General features: G+C 43.8%; 1 protein-coding gene across 1 annotated transcript; it reads right to left on the reverse strand.

The window, feature by feature from the left end:
• Window positions 1-13,164: 13,164 nt before the first annotated feature.
• LOC103019872 (ras-related protein Rap-1b) lies at window positions 13,165-14,515 on the reverse strand. The gene has a single exon (XM_057529941.1). The coding sequence runs from the start codon at window positions 14,381-14,383 to the stop codon at window positions 13,829-13,831; it is 555 nt and encodes a 184-aa protein (XP_057385924.1). The 5' UTR covers window positions 14,384-14,515; the 3' UTR covers window positions 13,165-13,828.
• Between the last annotated feature and the right edge of the window lie 1,203 nt (window positions 14,516-15,718).

Here is a 15,718-nt window from a genome sequence, read left to right on the forward strand (position 1 = left end):
CCGCTCTTCGTTGCCGTGCGCGGGCCTCTCACTGTCGCGGCCTCTCTTGTTGCGGAGCACAGGCTCCAGACACGCAGGCTCAGTAGTTGTGGCTCACGGGCCTAGTTGCTCCGCGGCATGTGGGATCTTCCCAGACCAGGGCTCGAACCTGTGTCCCCTGCATTGGCAGGCAGACTCCCAACCACTGCGCCACCAGGGAAGCCCTACACTGTTTTTTTTGATAGTGGATAATGCAGTGCTGCAAGATCCACGATTGGTTGCATCTGTGGTTGTGGAGCCGTGGATATGGAGAAGCCACGTATATGGAGGGCCATCTATAAATTATAAGCAGATTTTCCACTGCAAGGAGGGTCATCATTCCTAATCCCCTCCTTGCTCAAGGGTCAACTGTAGTTGTTTTTGGCCACTAAGATTTGGAATGGTTTGTTATGCAGAAATACCTAGCTGATACATTCCCTCAACCCTCATCTTCTCTCACTCTGTGGGTGGACTCAGTCTCTAGCTTCTAATATTTTGAGGGCCCGCAAATTGACAGTTCTAGCTCAGAACATGTTCCGGAGGCCCTGACTCACATATCTAACTTCCTAGTCGTTGGTGACATCCACCTAAAGGTTCACAGGCTTAACCAGCCTAACCTGTTCACACCTTACCTCATCATCTAACGCACCCCAGCCCTTTTCCTCTTCCTCCTGTAGTCTCTGTCTTGGTTGATGACATCATCGCCAATCCCTAAAGTTACCAGCCTGATATGGCATGTTGTGATTTCCAAGATGGTCGCAACAAGATTTTTTATTCTGCGTGCTCTCCTGGCAACGTGACATTGATCATCAACCCATTAAGAGGTGGGTCAATGTTCCCTCCTCTTGAATCTGAGCAGGCCTGTGACCACAGAGGAAACAACACCTGTGACTTCTGAAACTCGGTCATAGCTGCTGATCCTGTTTCCATCTGGTCCTCTTGGGACATTCACTCTCTGAACGCCTCTGTCATACTGTGAGGAAGCATGGGCCACGTGGACAGATCACAAGTGGAAATTTGTTTTGGTTTGTTAGGGCTGCGTAACAAAGTAACACAGACTGGGGAATTAAACAACAGAAACTTACTGTCTCACAATTCCGGGGGCTAGAAGTTCGATATCCAGGTGTTGGCAGGGTTGGTTCCTTCTGAAACCCCTCTCCTTGGCTTGTAGATGGCCACCTTCTCCCTGTGTCCTCACGTGGTCTTCTCTCTGTGTGTGTATCTGTGTCCTAATCTCCTCCTCTTATGAGGACACCAGTAATAATGATTAGAGCCCACCCTAATGACCTCATTTTAACTTAATTACCTCTTTAAAGACCCTATTGCCAAATACAATCATATTCTGAGGTAGTGGGGGTTAGGACTTCAACATATGAATTTTGAGGAGTGGTGGGCACAGTTTGGCCCATAGGTTTCAGCTGACAGCCAGCATCACCACCAGACCTGGGAAGAAGCCTTCACCTGACACAAATGAGAGATCCTGAGCAAGAACCGCTCAGCTGAGCCCAATCAGCCTCTCATGAGCGATAATAATAAAATAATTATTGTTGTTCTAAACCACTGCATTTAAATAGCAATAGAGTATTGGAATATTCTAGAATCACCCTGGTTGGTGGTGGTGATGAGGGGGTGGGGGACAGGGGAGAGCTGACCAGGGAATTATCCTGGTCAGGATAATTGATACCTCTTGCTTCCACGCTCCCCCATCTAATCAGTCACCAAGTCTTAATGATTTTGTTTACTGCACACCTCTGTAATCCAGCCTGTCTCTTCACCTTGACCATCATGTTCCCACGTCCTAGATAGTTACAGTGGCCTCCTAATGTCCATTCCATCCTCCTCGTGTTGCCAAGGTAGCTGTTCTATGCTGTGGCCCTACCACCTGTAACTCTTTCAGCGACCATGGCTTTCTTAAGAAAACCAAGCTCAGATCCTCCATAGATGGTCTTAACGTAAAGGGAAGGAGGCTTCCTGGCTCCTAGACCCACCCTCTCCAATATGGTAGTCATTGGCCAAACGTGGCTATTGAGCATTTGAAATGGAGCTAATGCCATGAGAAACAGAAACTTTAATTTTACTTCATTTTAATTAATTTAAAATTAAAAACTGATACTCAATTCAGTTATTGGAAAACATTCAAGTATGTTTGGAAAGAACTGCCAACTGTCCTGGTTTTCCTGGGACTGAGCTTTCAGGATGTGGAACTGTGAGTTTTAAAACCAGGACTTGGGTAAACAGGGATGAGTTGGTGACACTACTTTGAAACAACTTGATTATGGAAATCTATGAAATCCAAATACAGATCAAGTGTTGTGGATGAGAATTAAGCATCTGAATGGAGATGTGCTATAAATGTCAAATATATTCTGGCTTTCAAAGACTTGGTATGAAAAAAAAAAAAGTAAAATATCTCATTAAAATTTTCTTATACTGATTACATGTTGAAATGATAGTATTTTGGATATTGGGTTAAATAGAATATATTATTAAAATTAATTCCATCTATTTCTTCTTTACTTTTTAAAATTCAAAGTCACGTATAGCTTGCATTATATTTTTATTAGGCAGCCCTGCTCTAGAGCAGTGGTTCTTAAACTGTGGCTGGTGTCAGAATCACAGGGGCACTTGGTAAAGATGCTGAGGCCCAGGCCCTGTCCTGCTTTGAGGAGCCTGGGTCTCTGTTCTTCATCAGCTCTCCAGGCCTCAGTCACTCTGCTGTGGTGGGGTGGTGTGTGGGAATGTAGATGCCAGCAACCCCTTTCTTCTTAAGTCTGGGGTCTCTGGACCTAAGAAAACAATGCCCAAGAACCGGCAGGACTTCTCGCTCTGCCTGGCTAAGGCCTAGTGTGGGTTTTACCAGCATGGGCTGCTCAGATGGCGTAGGAATGGAAAAAGAAGAGAGGGAGGAGACGGCCAGGAGAACGAAGGGGCATCTTTTTCTGGGGCTCTGATTCTTTCTGGATCCTTCTCTAGTCCCTAGGTGAGCTGACCTCAAATATCTTTCCCTGGGTTTGACAAACAACACTGGGGGCCGTGGGGAGTCACTGAAAGTTCTGAGCCGGGGAGGAGCCCGATGAAATGGATGCCCTGTTGGCCTATTCTGAGGGACCCCAGGCCCCAGCCACCTCCCTTTCCCACACTTTTCCACAGGACTACAGGAAGAAGCGATTTCTCAGATTCTTTGCTAGAGATGGCCCCTCCCACACGCTCGCCTGCACTCCCACAGGAAAGGATTACTGGTCCCCAAAGTGCAGTGGGCTGAATTACTGTAAACTCTCACAGCTTAATCCCCATCAGCCATCATCCTGGTCTCAGGCAGAGGCTCTTCCTTCCTTGGTGCTCCCAGGCCTGCCCAGCCTTGCCAGGAACCCCCAGAGACCAGGTCCCAGCTCTGTGCTGCAAATCCACACTTAGACACTAGGTGTCACTCAGCCCCACCAAGGGAGAGAGTGTGCGGTATGGGAAACCAAGCAACCAACCAACCAACCACCCAACACTGCATCCTGGAGAACCAGACCTAGTCTGAATTTGGCCTCTATCCCATTCAGTGCTGTGCAAATTACATCTTTCTTTGCTTTGGTTTCCTCATCTGCAAAATGGGCATAATGGTGCCTCTCTCATAGGGCATGTATGTGTGGGGATTAAATGAAAGAACGCCTTTGGGAAATCCTCCAGCGCTGCTCCTGGCACTCAGTAGATGCTCAGTAAATATTTGTTGAATGAATTAATGAATTAATGCGTGGATGGGCAGCTCTTTGGCAGTCTGGCCTCAAGGGCAGGCCCCCTCCGTGGTTTCTATTCTACTCCTTCCCGGCTTGTGGCTCCCCGCAGTGAAGGAAGAAAGTAAGGAAATGGGTGTGTCTAGGGCTTCTCCTCGGTGCCTGCCTGCGTGTGCCTCATTGCATCTGATTCCCTGGAGAGGTAGGGATTCATATGCTCATTTTACACATGGGGAGACTGAAGCTGGGGGAAGGTCAGGAGGAGAGGACCTGAGGACACAGCTTTTCTTGGGTCTCCCAAGGGCCTGCACCAAGGCTGAGAACACAGTGCTACTAAAGGAAGGCCCACTGGTTGAGTCAATGAGTGAACATCAGGCACCGTGATGACGCTGAGTGCCCCATCCCCTTTCTTGTGACATCCTTGGGCAGGGCTAGGGCAGGACAAGAGGCACCAGAGTCTGTCTTCTCTCTCTCTCTCTGTCTTGGATTATTTCCTTTCATACCGTCCTCCTGCCTCCTCCCCTTCTATTCCTTAGCCTGTGCCCTTTCAGCAGTATTTTCTCCTTTCTTTCCCTTCCTTCCTTCCTTCCTTCCTTCCTTCCTTGCTTTCTTTCTTTCTTTCTTTCTTTCTTTTTCTTTTCTCCTTTCCTTTCCCTTCCCTTTCCTTTTCTTCCTTCTTTCATTCTTCCTTACTCCCTGCTTCCCTCCTTCCCCCCCCCCCCACCTTTTGTTATAATCTGTGACTGAGGACCAGACTGCATAGCCTCTAAGAACCAAAAGGTTGACATGCTGGAAGATAGAGGCTGAGGGGCCTCCACACCCCTACCATTCACACCCCAGTACCTCAGTTTCCTCATCTGTAAATTGGGTTGTTTTAAGGACTTGGGTGGTATGTGTAGGTGCTGAGTACAGGCCTGACTGATGGGAAGAGCCTGATGGGTGTGAAGCGTTGCTGATGTTATTTCACCTGTGCCTAAGGCAGGCCTCACTGCAGCTCTTTAATGTCCTGGGAACTGATTCTGGAGAGCATCAAGGTCTGAGATTCTGAAGGTATGATTTGGGGTAAATTGTGCATCAATTTCGTGATCACTAAAATGCAAGTGTCTGGATGGCTGCTTCCCAGGAAAGTGGTGAGCCATTGATCATTAGGTTGTTGGGAAAATGACAGCTGAGTCCTGTGGAACTAACACACAGCCTAATTTGGATTGTAAGTTCAGGGAGGGCAGGGCTGGGATGATGTGTGGTCTTCCCCGGGGTGGTGTTCATTCAAGGCTTGTGGAGTGACTCAGGATGCACATGTGGTGACTGGCAAGTAGGGGTGGCCTGAGGGTCCTGGGTGACCCTAGATCCAAAGTAGCCCCAGAGTTCCTTCTCGGCAGGTCACAGCAGAGAGAGCTGTACCCAGGACATCTTTTTGCACATTGCAAAGGTGATTTGCTCTCTTGGGAAGGAATCTGGTCTCTTTAATATCCTTTGTGAAGATGCAGGAACATCTGCAGTGGAGACTGCTGGGATTACTCATGAGATATTAGCCACATCTCGGTGAAAAGAGCAATTTATCAGAGGACGTTCCTTCCAGTGACAGAGAACCTTTCAGAACTTGATTGCACTTAATGTACCAGCCTTTCCAAAGTATTTTATTCCACCCTCAAATGAGATAATGAAGCCCTTTAATTTACTGTTCAACTCCCAGACAGAGTGAGCTGGTCAGGCCTGAGGAGACAGAAGGCTGGACCCAGGCTCAGGAGGCCCAGTGCACCTGGTGTGTCATCATGGCCTTCTCAGCCTGGAGCTGCCCATCTCCTGTTGGGAGGTGGCATGGAGCCCCAGGCAGCCCAGGGTAAATCCCAGTCTTGCAGTTTTCTTCCTGTGTGTCCCCAAGCCAGTCACTTACTCTCTTGAAGCCTCGGTTTCATCATCTGTAGAATGGGGATGGATGATAACACTGGCACGGCAGGGTTGTGGTAATGATTAGGGAGGACATGGCTAAGAGGGCAGTCGTCTGGCACTGAGTAGATGCTCAATAAATGGCAGTTGTCATTGGGGAGTGAAGTCGAGCCCTGAGACCTCAGAGGAAGTCGTTCTTGCTGCTGGTCCTGGGGAACGTTCACATCCATGGCTCCGCCCTGGAATCACACCATCAGCACCAAATAAAACAGCCTTCAAGGCCTTCACCTCCTGCTTATCTGCCCATCCCATCCTGACCATTTCAGTGGATCTCGCCCACTCAGACAAATAGATGATGGATGGATGGCTGTCAAAACTCAGCCATGGGCAGCGTCAGAGCCCACGCTGGACCTTGCCCAAGCCTCCTCCAGCCTCTCGTTTGGACCTGGGAGCCCCTCGACCTCACCCACCCTAGTTCTCACATACATGATGGTGCAAGCCCTGGGTACGTCTAAGGGGCCTCGTTAGATTTGTGTTGATTACAATACTCTCCCCACAAAGCAGTAAAGATGATTGCTCTTACAATATCAGTACGTTATGATACTTTTCCAAGGATGCAAGTAAAGCATTCTGAGAAAGGGATGTATTTTCTAATTTGCCCAGAGGTCATTATAGATGAATGGTTTACCCTTCTTTCCCCGCCTGCCCCAGTGGCCTTCCCCAGCTCAACCTCATGCTCCCCTTACAGTAGGATTATGGCATTTGTCCTCTGTTTCCTGCTCTGGCCTGGGGGGACCAGCCAGGACTTGCACTGTTGGCCTCATCTCGGGCTGGCTTCCTGACCGGCTGTTGTCTCCTTCCTTGGGACTCAGAGCCCAGATGGATTCCCATCAACATCCCCTCCTCCCCTCACTCTGTACACATAGCTCTCACCCTGCTTCTCCTGCTCTGACCTTAGCCTCCCTCCTGATCATCATCCAAACTCACCCTGTGTCTGTACTTGTGGTGGCTGATAACAGCCCTTAAAGATATCCTAGTGCTAATCCCTGGAACCTGTAAATGGTACCTTATATGGAAAAGGGGTCTTTGCAGATGTGATTAAGTTAAGTCTTCTGAGATGGGGAGTTTACCCTGGATTATCCAGGTGGGTCCAATGTAATCACAGCGTCTTTACAAGAGAGAGACAGAGGGATATTCGACACAGACAGGAGAAGGTGACATGAACACAGAGGCGGAGATTGGAGTGATGTACCTGCAAGCCAAGGAATGCTGGCCACCATCAGCATCCAGCCACCAGGATTCTCCCCTGGAGCTCCTGGAGGGAGCACAGCCTTGACGACACCTTGATTTCTGCCCGGGAATACAGACTTTGGATTTCTGCCTTCCAGACCTGTGCGAGAATAAATTTCTGTTGTTTTAAGCCACCAAATTGGTGGTCATTTGTGACAGCAGCCATGGGAAACTAGATCAGTGTTCATCCTCTCTGGGGAAATCCTTTGCCTGGTCCAGCTTAGCTCTTGGCCCTGACTCTGTTTTGGTCCCCATGGTCCTGGCCCTGAAGGGAGCTGCCTAGCTCTTTGGATGGGCCTGGACACTTGATGCTGCAGTGCCAGATCCCACTCCTGACAGGGGGTTTGGGGACCTTAGGATCAGCTGCATAGGTGTTATCTGCTGGTGATCAACCACAGGACCCACTGGGTGGTAGGCCCTCCAAGAGAACCTTAAGCTTATCCCTCCTCCCCTATAGAATAATCAAGGCTCATTATGGGTGGGGAACAGATCAGACAGTTCAGAAGAGCATTGGCTGAGGTCCTACCTTGTGCTAACTATATGATGGGTGCTTGATATACATTGTCTCTTCTATTACCTTTCTCCAGTCTGGGGATAAAAATGGTAATTCCTCTGGCTTATTTCCTTCCTGCTCTAATGGGACCTCTTTGCGTTTCAAAGTTTCCAGGAGCCCTAGGGGGGGTCTCACTAGTGCTCACTAACATTCTTCCATCACTTCTTATTGCCATTTTCCTCCTCCTTTGATGGACTTTCAAGCTGGGATGGCTGCTCTCAAGCTTTCTGCTGTCTCCTTCCCCCTTGCTGTGGCCCCGGCTCCTCGAAAGGCCGAGGAACTCTCTAGGATGAAGGTTGGTTCCGTCACAGCCCAGGCCTCTGAGCCTAAAAGGGAGTTTCCTCTCCCCACTTGTCCCTCCAGGCTTGCTCTGCATGGTCACACAGCTACAGAATGTGCCATGTCAGCTCTCAGTATTGTGCAGGTATCTTAGGGAAAGGGCTTGCCACAGATTGTATTCTCCCCAAAATGGAAGGAACGATGTCTCCCATCCCACATGGTCTTCCTACGATGTGACTCTGATGCTCCTTCTCCTCGGATACGGATGGATTTGTGACTGTGGCAGAAGTGACACAGTGGGTCGCAAAGAGTGTTGTAGCTTCCACTGGTTTGCTTGGGATGCTTGCTCAGGGGACCCAGCCACCATGCTATGACGAAGCCCAAACAGCGCATGGAGAGGCCCACTTGGGGAGGAACTGAGGTTCCCTGCCTATGGCTTGCGCCCACCTTCCAGCCATGTGAGTGCGCCGTCTTAAAAAGTGAACGGTCCAGCCTTAGGCAGCCACCCTAGCTAATGCCGACTGTAGCAGAGATGGGCTGTCCCCACTGAGCCTTGCCCAAACCATGGATTCGTGAGTGGAATAAATGTTTGTTGTTGTTTGAAGCCGCCAAGTGCGGCATGGTTTGTTTCACTGCAATGGACAATGCATACAGAATTCCTCCAGTTTTCTTTTGTATTCTCCTTCCCTGGGACTCTGACCTGGAGCCGTGGGACTGAGCCCAGGGCCAGCCTAAAAGACTGATCTGGCTCCATCCACTTGGGAATTATATTTCCTTTCCCTCAGGCTGAGCCTCTTCCTGGGAAGCTCTTGGGTACCTCTCACAAACTGACCCATGGGAGCAACTTCACTGGCCCTCCGGAATTGACTGGACATCCTTAAATCCTGGAGGACCAGAGTTTAGATTAAAGCCGGGACATCTCCTTCACTTCCTTCTTATCCTCCCCTAGTCACAATCTCAGTTATTTTATGAGGGGGAAACTGAGGCTCAGTGAGATTGAATCACTCTCCCAGGGAATACAGCTAGGAAGTGGAAGACTGAGATTTGGATCCACGTCTGTCTACCTTTCCACTAGCCTGAGGGCTGCTTCTCTGTGTTATGTGCAGAGGCTGATGCTCCAGAGGGGTCCCCTTGTGTCTCACTAAGGCCATAAGCCACTTCATCATCCTCTCACAGATTCCCCTCAAAAAAGATATACGTTTAAATGGCTAATAAGCATATGAAAAGGCACTCAACCTCATTAGCAGCCAGGAGATGCAAATTAAAACCCCAAGTGGGAATTCCCTGGCAGTCCAGTGGTTAGGACTCTGCCCTCTCACTGCCAAGGGCCTGGGTTCGACCCCTGGTCGGGGAACTAAGATCCCACAAGTCATGTGGCGTGGCCAAATGAACAAAACAAAACAAAAAACAGACAACCCCAAGCATACCCCTACTGTGATTGAATGCAGAAGTGCTTCCACAGATATGTGACCCCACCAGCCATTTTGGCCAACTCAGGCCATTCCCTCTTTAGTGCTCCATCTGGGGTCAGTGGAGGCTCACTTTCTCCCTCTTCTTGCACCTGCTTCCTTCCTGTCCACAGGTGTTGATCTCAAGAGCACTTCTTAATAAATGTCCTGCATGCTAAACTCTATCTTTGTGTCCAGGGGAACCTCACCAGTGACAACTACACATCCACTAGAATGGCTGAAATATTGTGAAAAAAATTTATCCTGTTTTTCACGTTTTGAGACATTATAAACTGGAAACAGACCCACACATATATGGCCAGTTGATTTTTGACAAAGGTGCAAAGGCAATTCAATGGAGAAAGGATAATCATTTCAACAAATGGTGCTGGAACAACTGGACACCCATATGGAAAAAAAAAAAGCAAGCAAGCAAAAAAAAAAAAAAAGAATCTTGATTACCTATCACAACTTGTACAAAAATTAACTCAAAATGGATCATAGACCTAAAAGTAAAACCTAAAATTAAAATACTCCCCAGGAGGAAACATAGGAGAAAATCTTTGTGACTTCAGGTTAGACAAAAGTTTCTTAGTTATAGCTTCTATATCCATGAGGTGTAAAAGAAAAATATGCTAAATTAGATTTCATCAAAATTAAAAACATCTGATTTTCAAAAGACATTCTTATGAAAATGAAAAGACAAGCTACAGACTGGGAGAAAATATTTACAAAACACATGTGATAAAGAACTTGTATCCAGAATATAAAGAATCCTGAAAACTCAATAAGAAAACAAATAACCCAATTAAAAATGGTCCAAAAAATTGAACAAACCCTGCAGACAAGAAGATATGTGGATGGCAGATGAACACATGAAAGGATATTGAGCATCTTGAGCTATTAGAGAAATGCAAATTAAAACCAAAATGAGTTACTAGTAGAGACCTCTTACAATGATTTAATAAACAAATAAAGAAACAAATGACAATACCAAGTGCTGGTGAAGATGCAGAGCAACTAGAACTCATACAAAATTGTACAGAAAACTTGGAAAATGGTTTGGCAGTTTCTTATAAAAGTAAATATACACTCACCATTGACCCAGCGATCCCACTCCTAGTTGTCTACCGAGCAGAAATAAAAACTTGTGTTCACACAAAAACCAGCCCACATATGTTTACAGCAGATTTATTCATAATTTTCCTTCCTGGAAACAACCCAAATGCACTGTAATTGGGGAATGGATGAATAAATTGATACATCCATACAATGGAATATGAATCAGCAATAAAAAACTGTTGATACACTCAATAACATGGATGAACCTCACACACGTTATGCTAAGTGGGTGAAACCAAACTCAAAAGGCTACATACTATATGATTACAAGGGTTGGGAGTAGGGTAAGGGATTTGGTGCCTACCAAGGGGCACCAAGGAATTTTGGGCGGTGATAGAACTGTTCTATATTTTGATTATGATAGTGACCACACACTTACCACAACTCACAGAACTGTACACTAAGAAGAGTAAAATTTACTGTATGCAAATAAACTGTACTAAAAGTATTGAACCAAAAAGCATTTTATATAAGTAGTATCATACTGCACGTATCCTTCCTCAGCTTGCTTTATTTTTTTTTGCTTACCATTAATGATTTATACAAGTTGACACTATGTATGTAATAATGATACATGTAGCTCTTGTTCATTCATTTTAACTGCTACATCACATTCTATTATACATTATACCTTAATTTGTCTATTCGTTCTTCTTCTGGTGGACATTTCTTTTTTTTTTTTAATAAATAAATTTATTTATTTATTTTTGTCTGCGTTAGGTCTTTGTTGCCGCGTGCGCTCTTTCTCTAGTTGCGACGAGTGGGGGCTACTCTTTGTTGCTGTGCGCGGGCTTCTCATCGCGGTGGCTTCTCTTGTTGTGGAGCACAGGCTCTAGGCTCGGGGGCTTCAGTAGTTCCAGCACACCGGCTCAGTAGTTGTGGCTTGCAGGCTCTAGAGTGCAGGCTCAGTAGTTGTGGCGCACGGGCTTAGTTGCTCCGCCGCACGTGGCATCTTCCCGATACAGGGATCGAACCCGTGTCCACTGCATTGGCAGGTGGATTCTAAACCACTGCGCCACCAGGGAAGTCCCTTTGTGTCTGTTTTTTTCCTTCTGTTTTAAGCAATGTTGCAATAAACATTCCTGTAAATGTATTCTGGAGTACAGGTGCTGAGATTTCTCTCTTGGATGTTTACTGAAAAGAGTAAATTGAATAGAGACAAAAACTGTGAGCATCTTCACTTTGCTCTCCAAGGGCTTATGCAACTGACTCTACCAGCAACGTATGAGAATTTCTTTCTTCTATATCTCCATCAAAAATTGTATTATCAGACTTTAACTTCTGCTTAGCTGATGAATGTAAAATGGTATCTCATTGTTGTTTTATTTTGCAATTTCCCTGATTACTAGTGAGGTTGATTTATATGTTTGTTGGTCATTTGGGTTTTTTCTTCTGTGAATTGCCTCTTCATATTCTTTGTCTCTTTTCTTTTTTCCCCTACTGTGTTGTACATCTTTTTCTTCTTGATTTGTACCCATTCCCCCCCACCCCCCCGCAACCTCTTCCTGATTGTAATCCCTGTTGGGTAGCAGATATCTTCTCAGTCAGCAGATTGTCTTTTAAAAATTTTAATAGTACCTTTTGTAGATAGAAATTTGTAAATTTATTAGTCTTTTTTTTTTTTGGTTCATGCTTTTTATGCCCTTTCTAAGAAATCCTTCTCTACCTCAAGGTCAAAAGATATTTTCCTGTAAACTTTAAAAAGTTTTGCTTTTCACATGTATGTCTTTAGTTCACTTGGAATTGATCTTTTTGTATGATGTAGAGAGCTAGTTTTATTTTTTATACATAACCCTACACCATTTATTGAAGAGTCCACCCTTTCCCCACTGATTTATATAGGCTTTTGGGCTCTCTATTCTATTTTATTGGTATAGTTGTCTATCCTTACAACACCATCTTAATTATGTAATAAATCTTTCTACCTAATAAATCTGTCTGGGGCTATTCTTGGCCCTTTGCTCTTCTCTATAAATTTTAGAAACATCTTGCCAAGTTCCCAAAGAGAGTTTTGGATGTTTTTGAAATTCTATAATATTTAATACATAAATTTAGGTAGAATTGGTACCTTTATGATATTGAATCTTTCTGTCCATGTCTGTGGTATATATTTCTTTACTTACCAGATACTCTTTTGAGTCTTTCAATAATGTTTTTTTTTTTTTTTAAGAAGTTAAACCCATATTTATTTACTAGCACTGTTAAACATTACACAAAACACATTCAAGTGGCAAGTAATTATAATGCAAGCCCTTGCATGGCAATCCAAATTTATTGAACTACTGATGCTAAGTTATACAAAATTGCACCACTTTAATTAAGGCTTTTAGTTTACATTTGGCCACCTCAAAAGTAGTTGTAACATTAGGTTGGTCAATTTAAATACTGTGGCTCCCTGTTGGATAGACACACAATCTTTACACCCAAACGTTAATGCATACAAAGCAACAAGGCATTGTTAAATAAAACAGCAATAGTTACTGCAACTTAGGCCTTGTGACCAATTACACATGATTAAAATTACTTCCCACATTCACATCCACAGTACTCGTCCACCATTTAACATCTCAACCAAAACGTTACACATGTGAAACAATCACTAACAGGCAAAAATACTAAACCTGTATATTTGGTATTGCAAATACACTTATGCATGAGCAAGCAGGGGATTCACAGTGAGAATCTACAGCTGCAGAAGCCTGAAAATGATTTACAAAAATTGTTAAATCATTAAAAAATTGTTTGAAAATATACACTTCTTGTTGTAGACCCCCACTGTACACACAACTATAAACATTGTTCCCTATGTAAACAAAAAAGGAAACATATAATAAAAGATTTGAAGTCTGGACATTTCCTTCCCAACAGATATTAAAGGCAACGTCTTTAATCTAAGACATTATACTGAAAGGACTATCATATTTTAAAGACAAGATCACTGTCTCCACAGGTTTTTAAAAATTAAAAAAACTATATAGCTGTGTTAATCAAAGCGCTTATTTGTACAATACAATGATAATGACCTTGAATTTCTTAAAAAAAATTACAATAAGCTACAAGTATCAAAGAAGCGAAGTTATCTGGAGTAGTCTATATAGGAGCTCTTTGGACTTTCTTTTATTATGCTAAAATAGTGGTGCTTTTAGGATTTACATTATTGTACTCTCCAATACAAAGTATGGGGTGTGTTAAAGTATACAGTACACCATTTTCATACATGTACAACATTGGTGGATGAAAAATGTCTCTTAGCAGTAATACTGGATTGTAGCCTCTGGTTTTACCAGCTGCATACTCTAGGACTATTATATAAGTAAAAATCTCTCTTGTGATACTGGAAAATGATTAGAATGTGCAAACTGATGTAGTAGCTTTCATCCGCCTCTTAAAGGGTACCACCACAGAAAGTCCGTTTAAGATGTTGGTAGGTTTAACAAAGTTGGAATGCTGGCACTGTTGAATTGGGCAACAGTTCTTCAGACCTGGCTCAGAGCTACAATGCATTTAGTATATTAAAGCAGCTGACATGACGACTTTTTGCGGGCCTTCCCAGGCACTGGAGTTTTTCTGTTAATTTGCCGCACTAGGTCATAAAAGATCTCATTAACATTTATTTTTGATTTTGCAGAGGATTCTAAGAATGCACAGTTGTTCCATTGTCTTGCTAAATTTTGACCTTGTTCCTTTCCTACAACTCTTTCATCTTCCAAGTCACACTTATTACCAACCAGAATCATTGGAACATCATCAGTGTCTTTAACTCGAAGAATCTGTTCTCTCAGATCTTGTAAATCATTAAATGTGGACTGTGCTGTGATGGAATAAACTAAGGCAAAGCCTTGTCCGTTTTTCATGTACAAATCCCTCATTGCTGTAAATTGTTCTGTTCCTGCAGTATCCAAGATTTCAAGCATACACTGTTGTGCATCTACTTCAACTTGCTTTCTATAAGAATCTTCTATCGTAGGATCATATTTTTCAACAAAAATTCCTTGAACAAATTGTACAGTCAGAGCAGATTTTCCAACTCCTCCGGAGCCAAGAACGACTAGCTTATACTCACGCATGGTGCAAACTTGTAAAATCTAGTACCTCTCGCGCTGTCACCGGGTCCCCGCAGCCAGCGTCGCCTCGCGCTCCCTCCGGGTCGCTGCTACCGGCGCCACGGCGGTCCTGCCGCTACCGCCGCCGCCGCCGCTCCGGCTCTCAATAATGTTTTATAATTTAGACCGTTAGGTTCTTGCACACCTTTCTGCTCCATTTATTTTAAGCACATCATAGTTTTAATTTTTTAATTTTTTTGATATGGTAAACAGAATTAAAAGTAATATATTCTACTTATTCGTGGTACATAGGAATGTTATTGATGTTTATATGGCAATCTCATGTATAGCAATCTTGCTGATTGCAAGTTTGTGAATAGATTCTTTTGGATTCACTGTGTAGACAATTATGCTTTCTCTAGATATACTTTTCCTTTTCACTTAATGCCTTTTTATTTCTTTTACTCGCCTTATTTCATTGGCTGGGTACTTTAGTGTAGTGCTAAAAGGAAGCAATGACAAAGGACATCCTTTATTGCTTTGAGTCTAATTGAATTGCCTCTGAAATTTTACCCTTAAATATAATATATGCAGTGAGTTTTGAACAATTTCTTTTTATCACATCTATGACATTATATTCTATTTCTAGATTGCGTTTTAAAAATCTTTTAAATAGTATGAATTAGTACAGAATTTTATCAAATGGTTTTCCTGCAGATATTGAGATGATCATATGCTCTTTTTTTCTTTTAATTCTATAGTGTGGCATATTACATTAATAGATTTACTTATTATTCATGAGAGAAATCCCACCTGGCCAGCAAATTTTTTTTTTTTTTTTTTTAAATATAAGCAACTTTTTTTTTTTTTTTTTTTTTTTAAGATTTCTTTATTGATTGATTGATTGATTGCTATGTTGGGTCTTCGTTTTTTTGTTTTTTTTTTTGTGCTAGGGCTTTCTCCAGTTGTGGCAAGCGGGGGCCACTCCTCATCGCGGTGTGCGGGCCTCTCACCACTGCGGCCTCTCTCGTTGCGGAGCACAGGCTCCAGATGCGCAGGCTCAGCAGTTGTGGCTCACGGGCCCAGTTGCTCCGCGGCATGTGGGATCCTCCCAGACCAGGGCTCGAACCCGTGTTTCCTGCATTAGCAAGCAGACTCTCAACCACTGCGCCACCAGGGAAGCCCCAGCAACTATTTTATATATATATTTCACTGAAATTAAATTAAATTAGCTGCTAAATTTAATTTGCTGATATTTTATTTAAGATTTTGAAATACATGTTCATAAGTGTATAATGGATCTGTAATTGCCTTTTAAAAAATTATCCTTGTCTGGTTTTGCCATCAAGGTTATACTGG

The sequence above is a fragment of the Balaenoptera acutorostrata genome, chromosome 15 (genome assembly GCF_949987535.1).
Source record: "Balaenoptera acutorostrata chromosome 15, mBalAcu1.1, whole genome shotgun sequence".
NCBI classification, from domain to species: Eukaryota; Metazoa; Chordata; class Mammalia; order Artiodactyla; family Balaenopteridae; genus Balaenoptera; species Balaenoptera acutorostrata.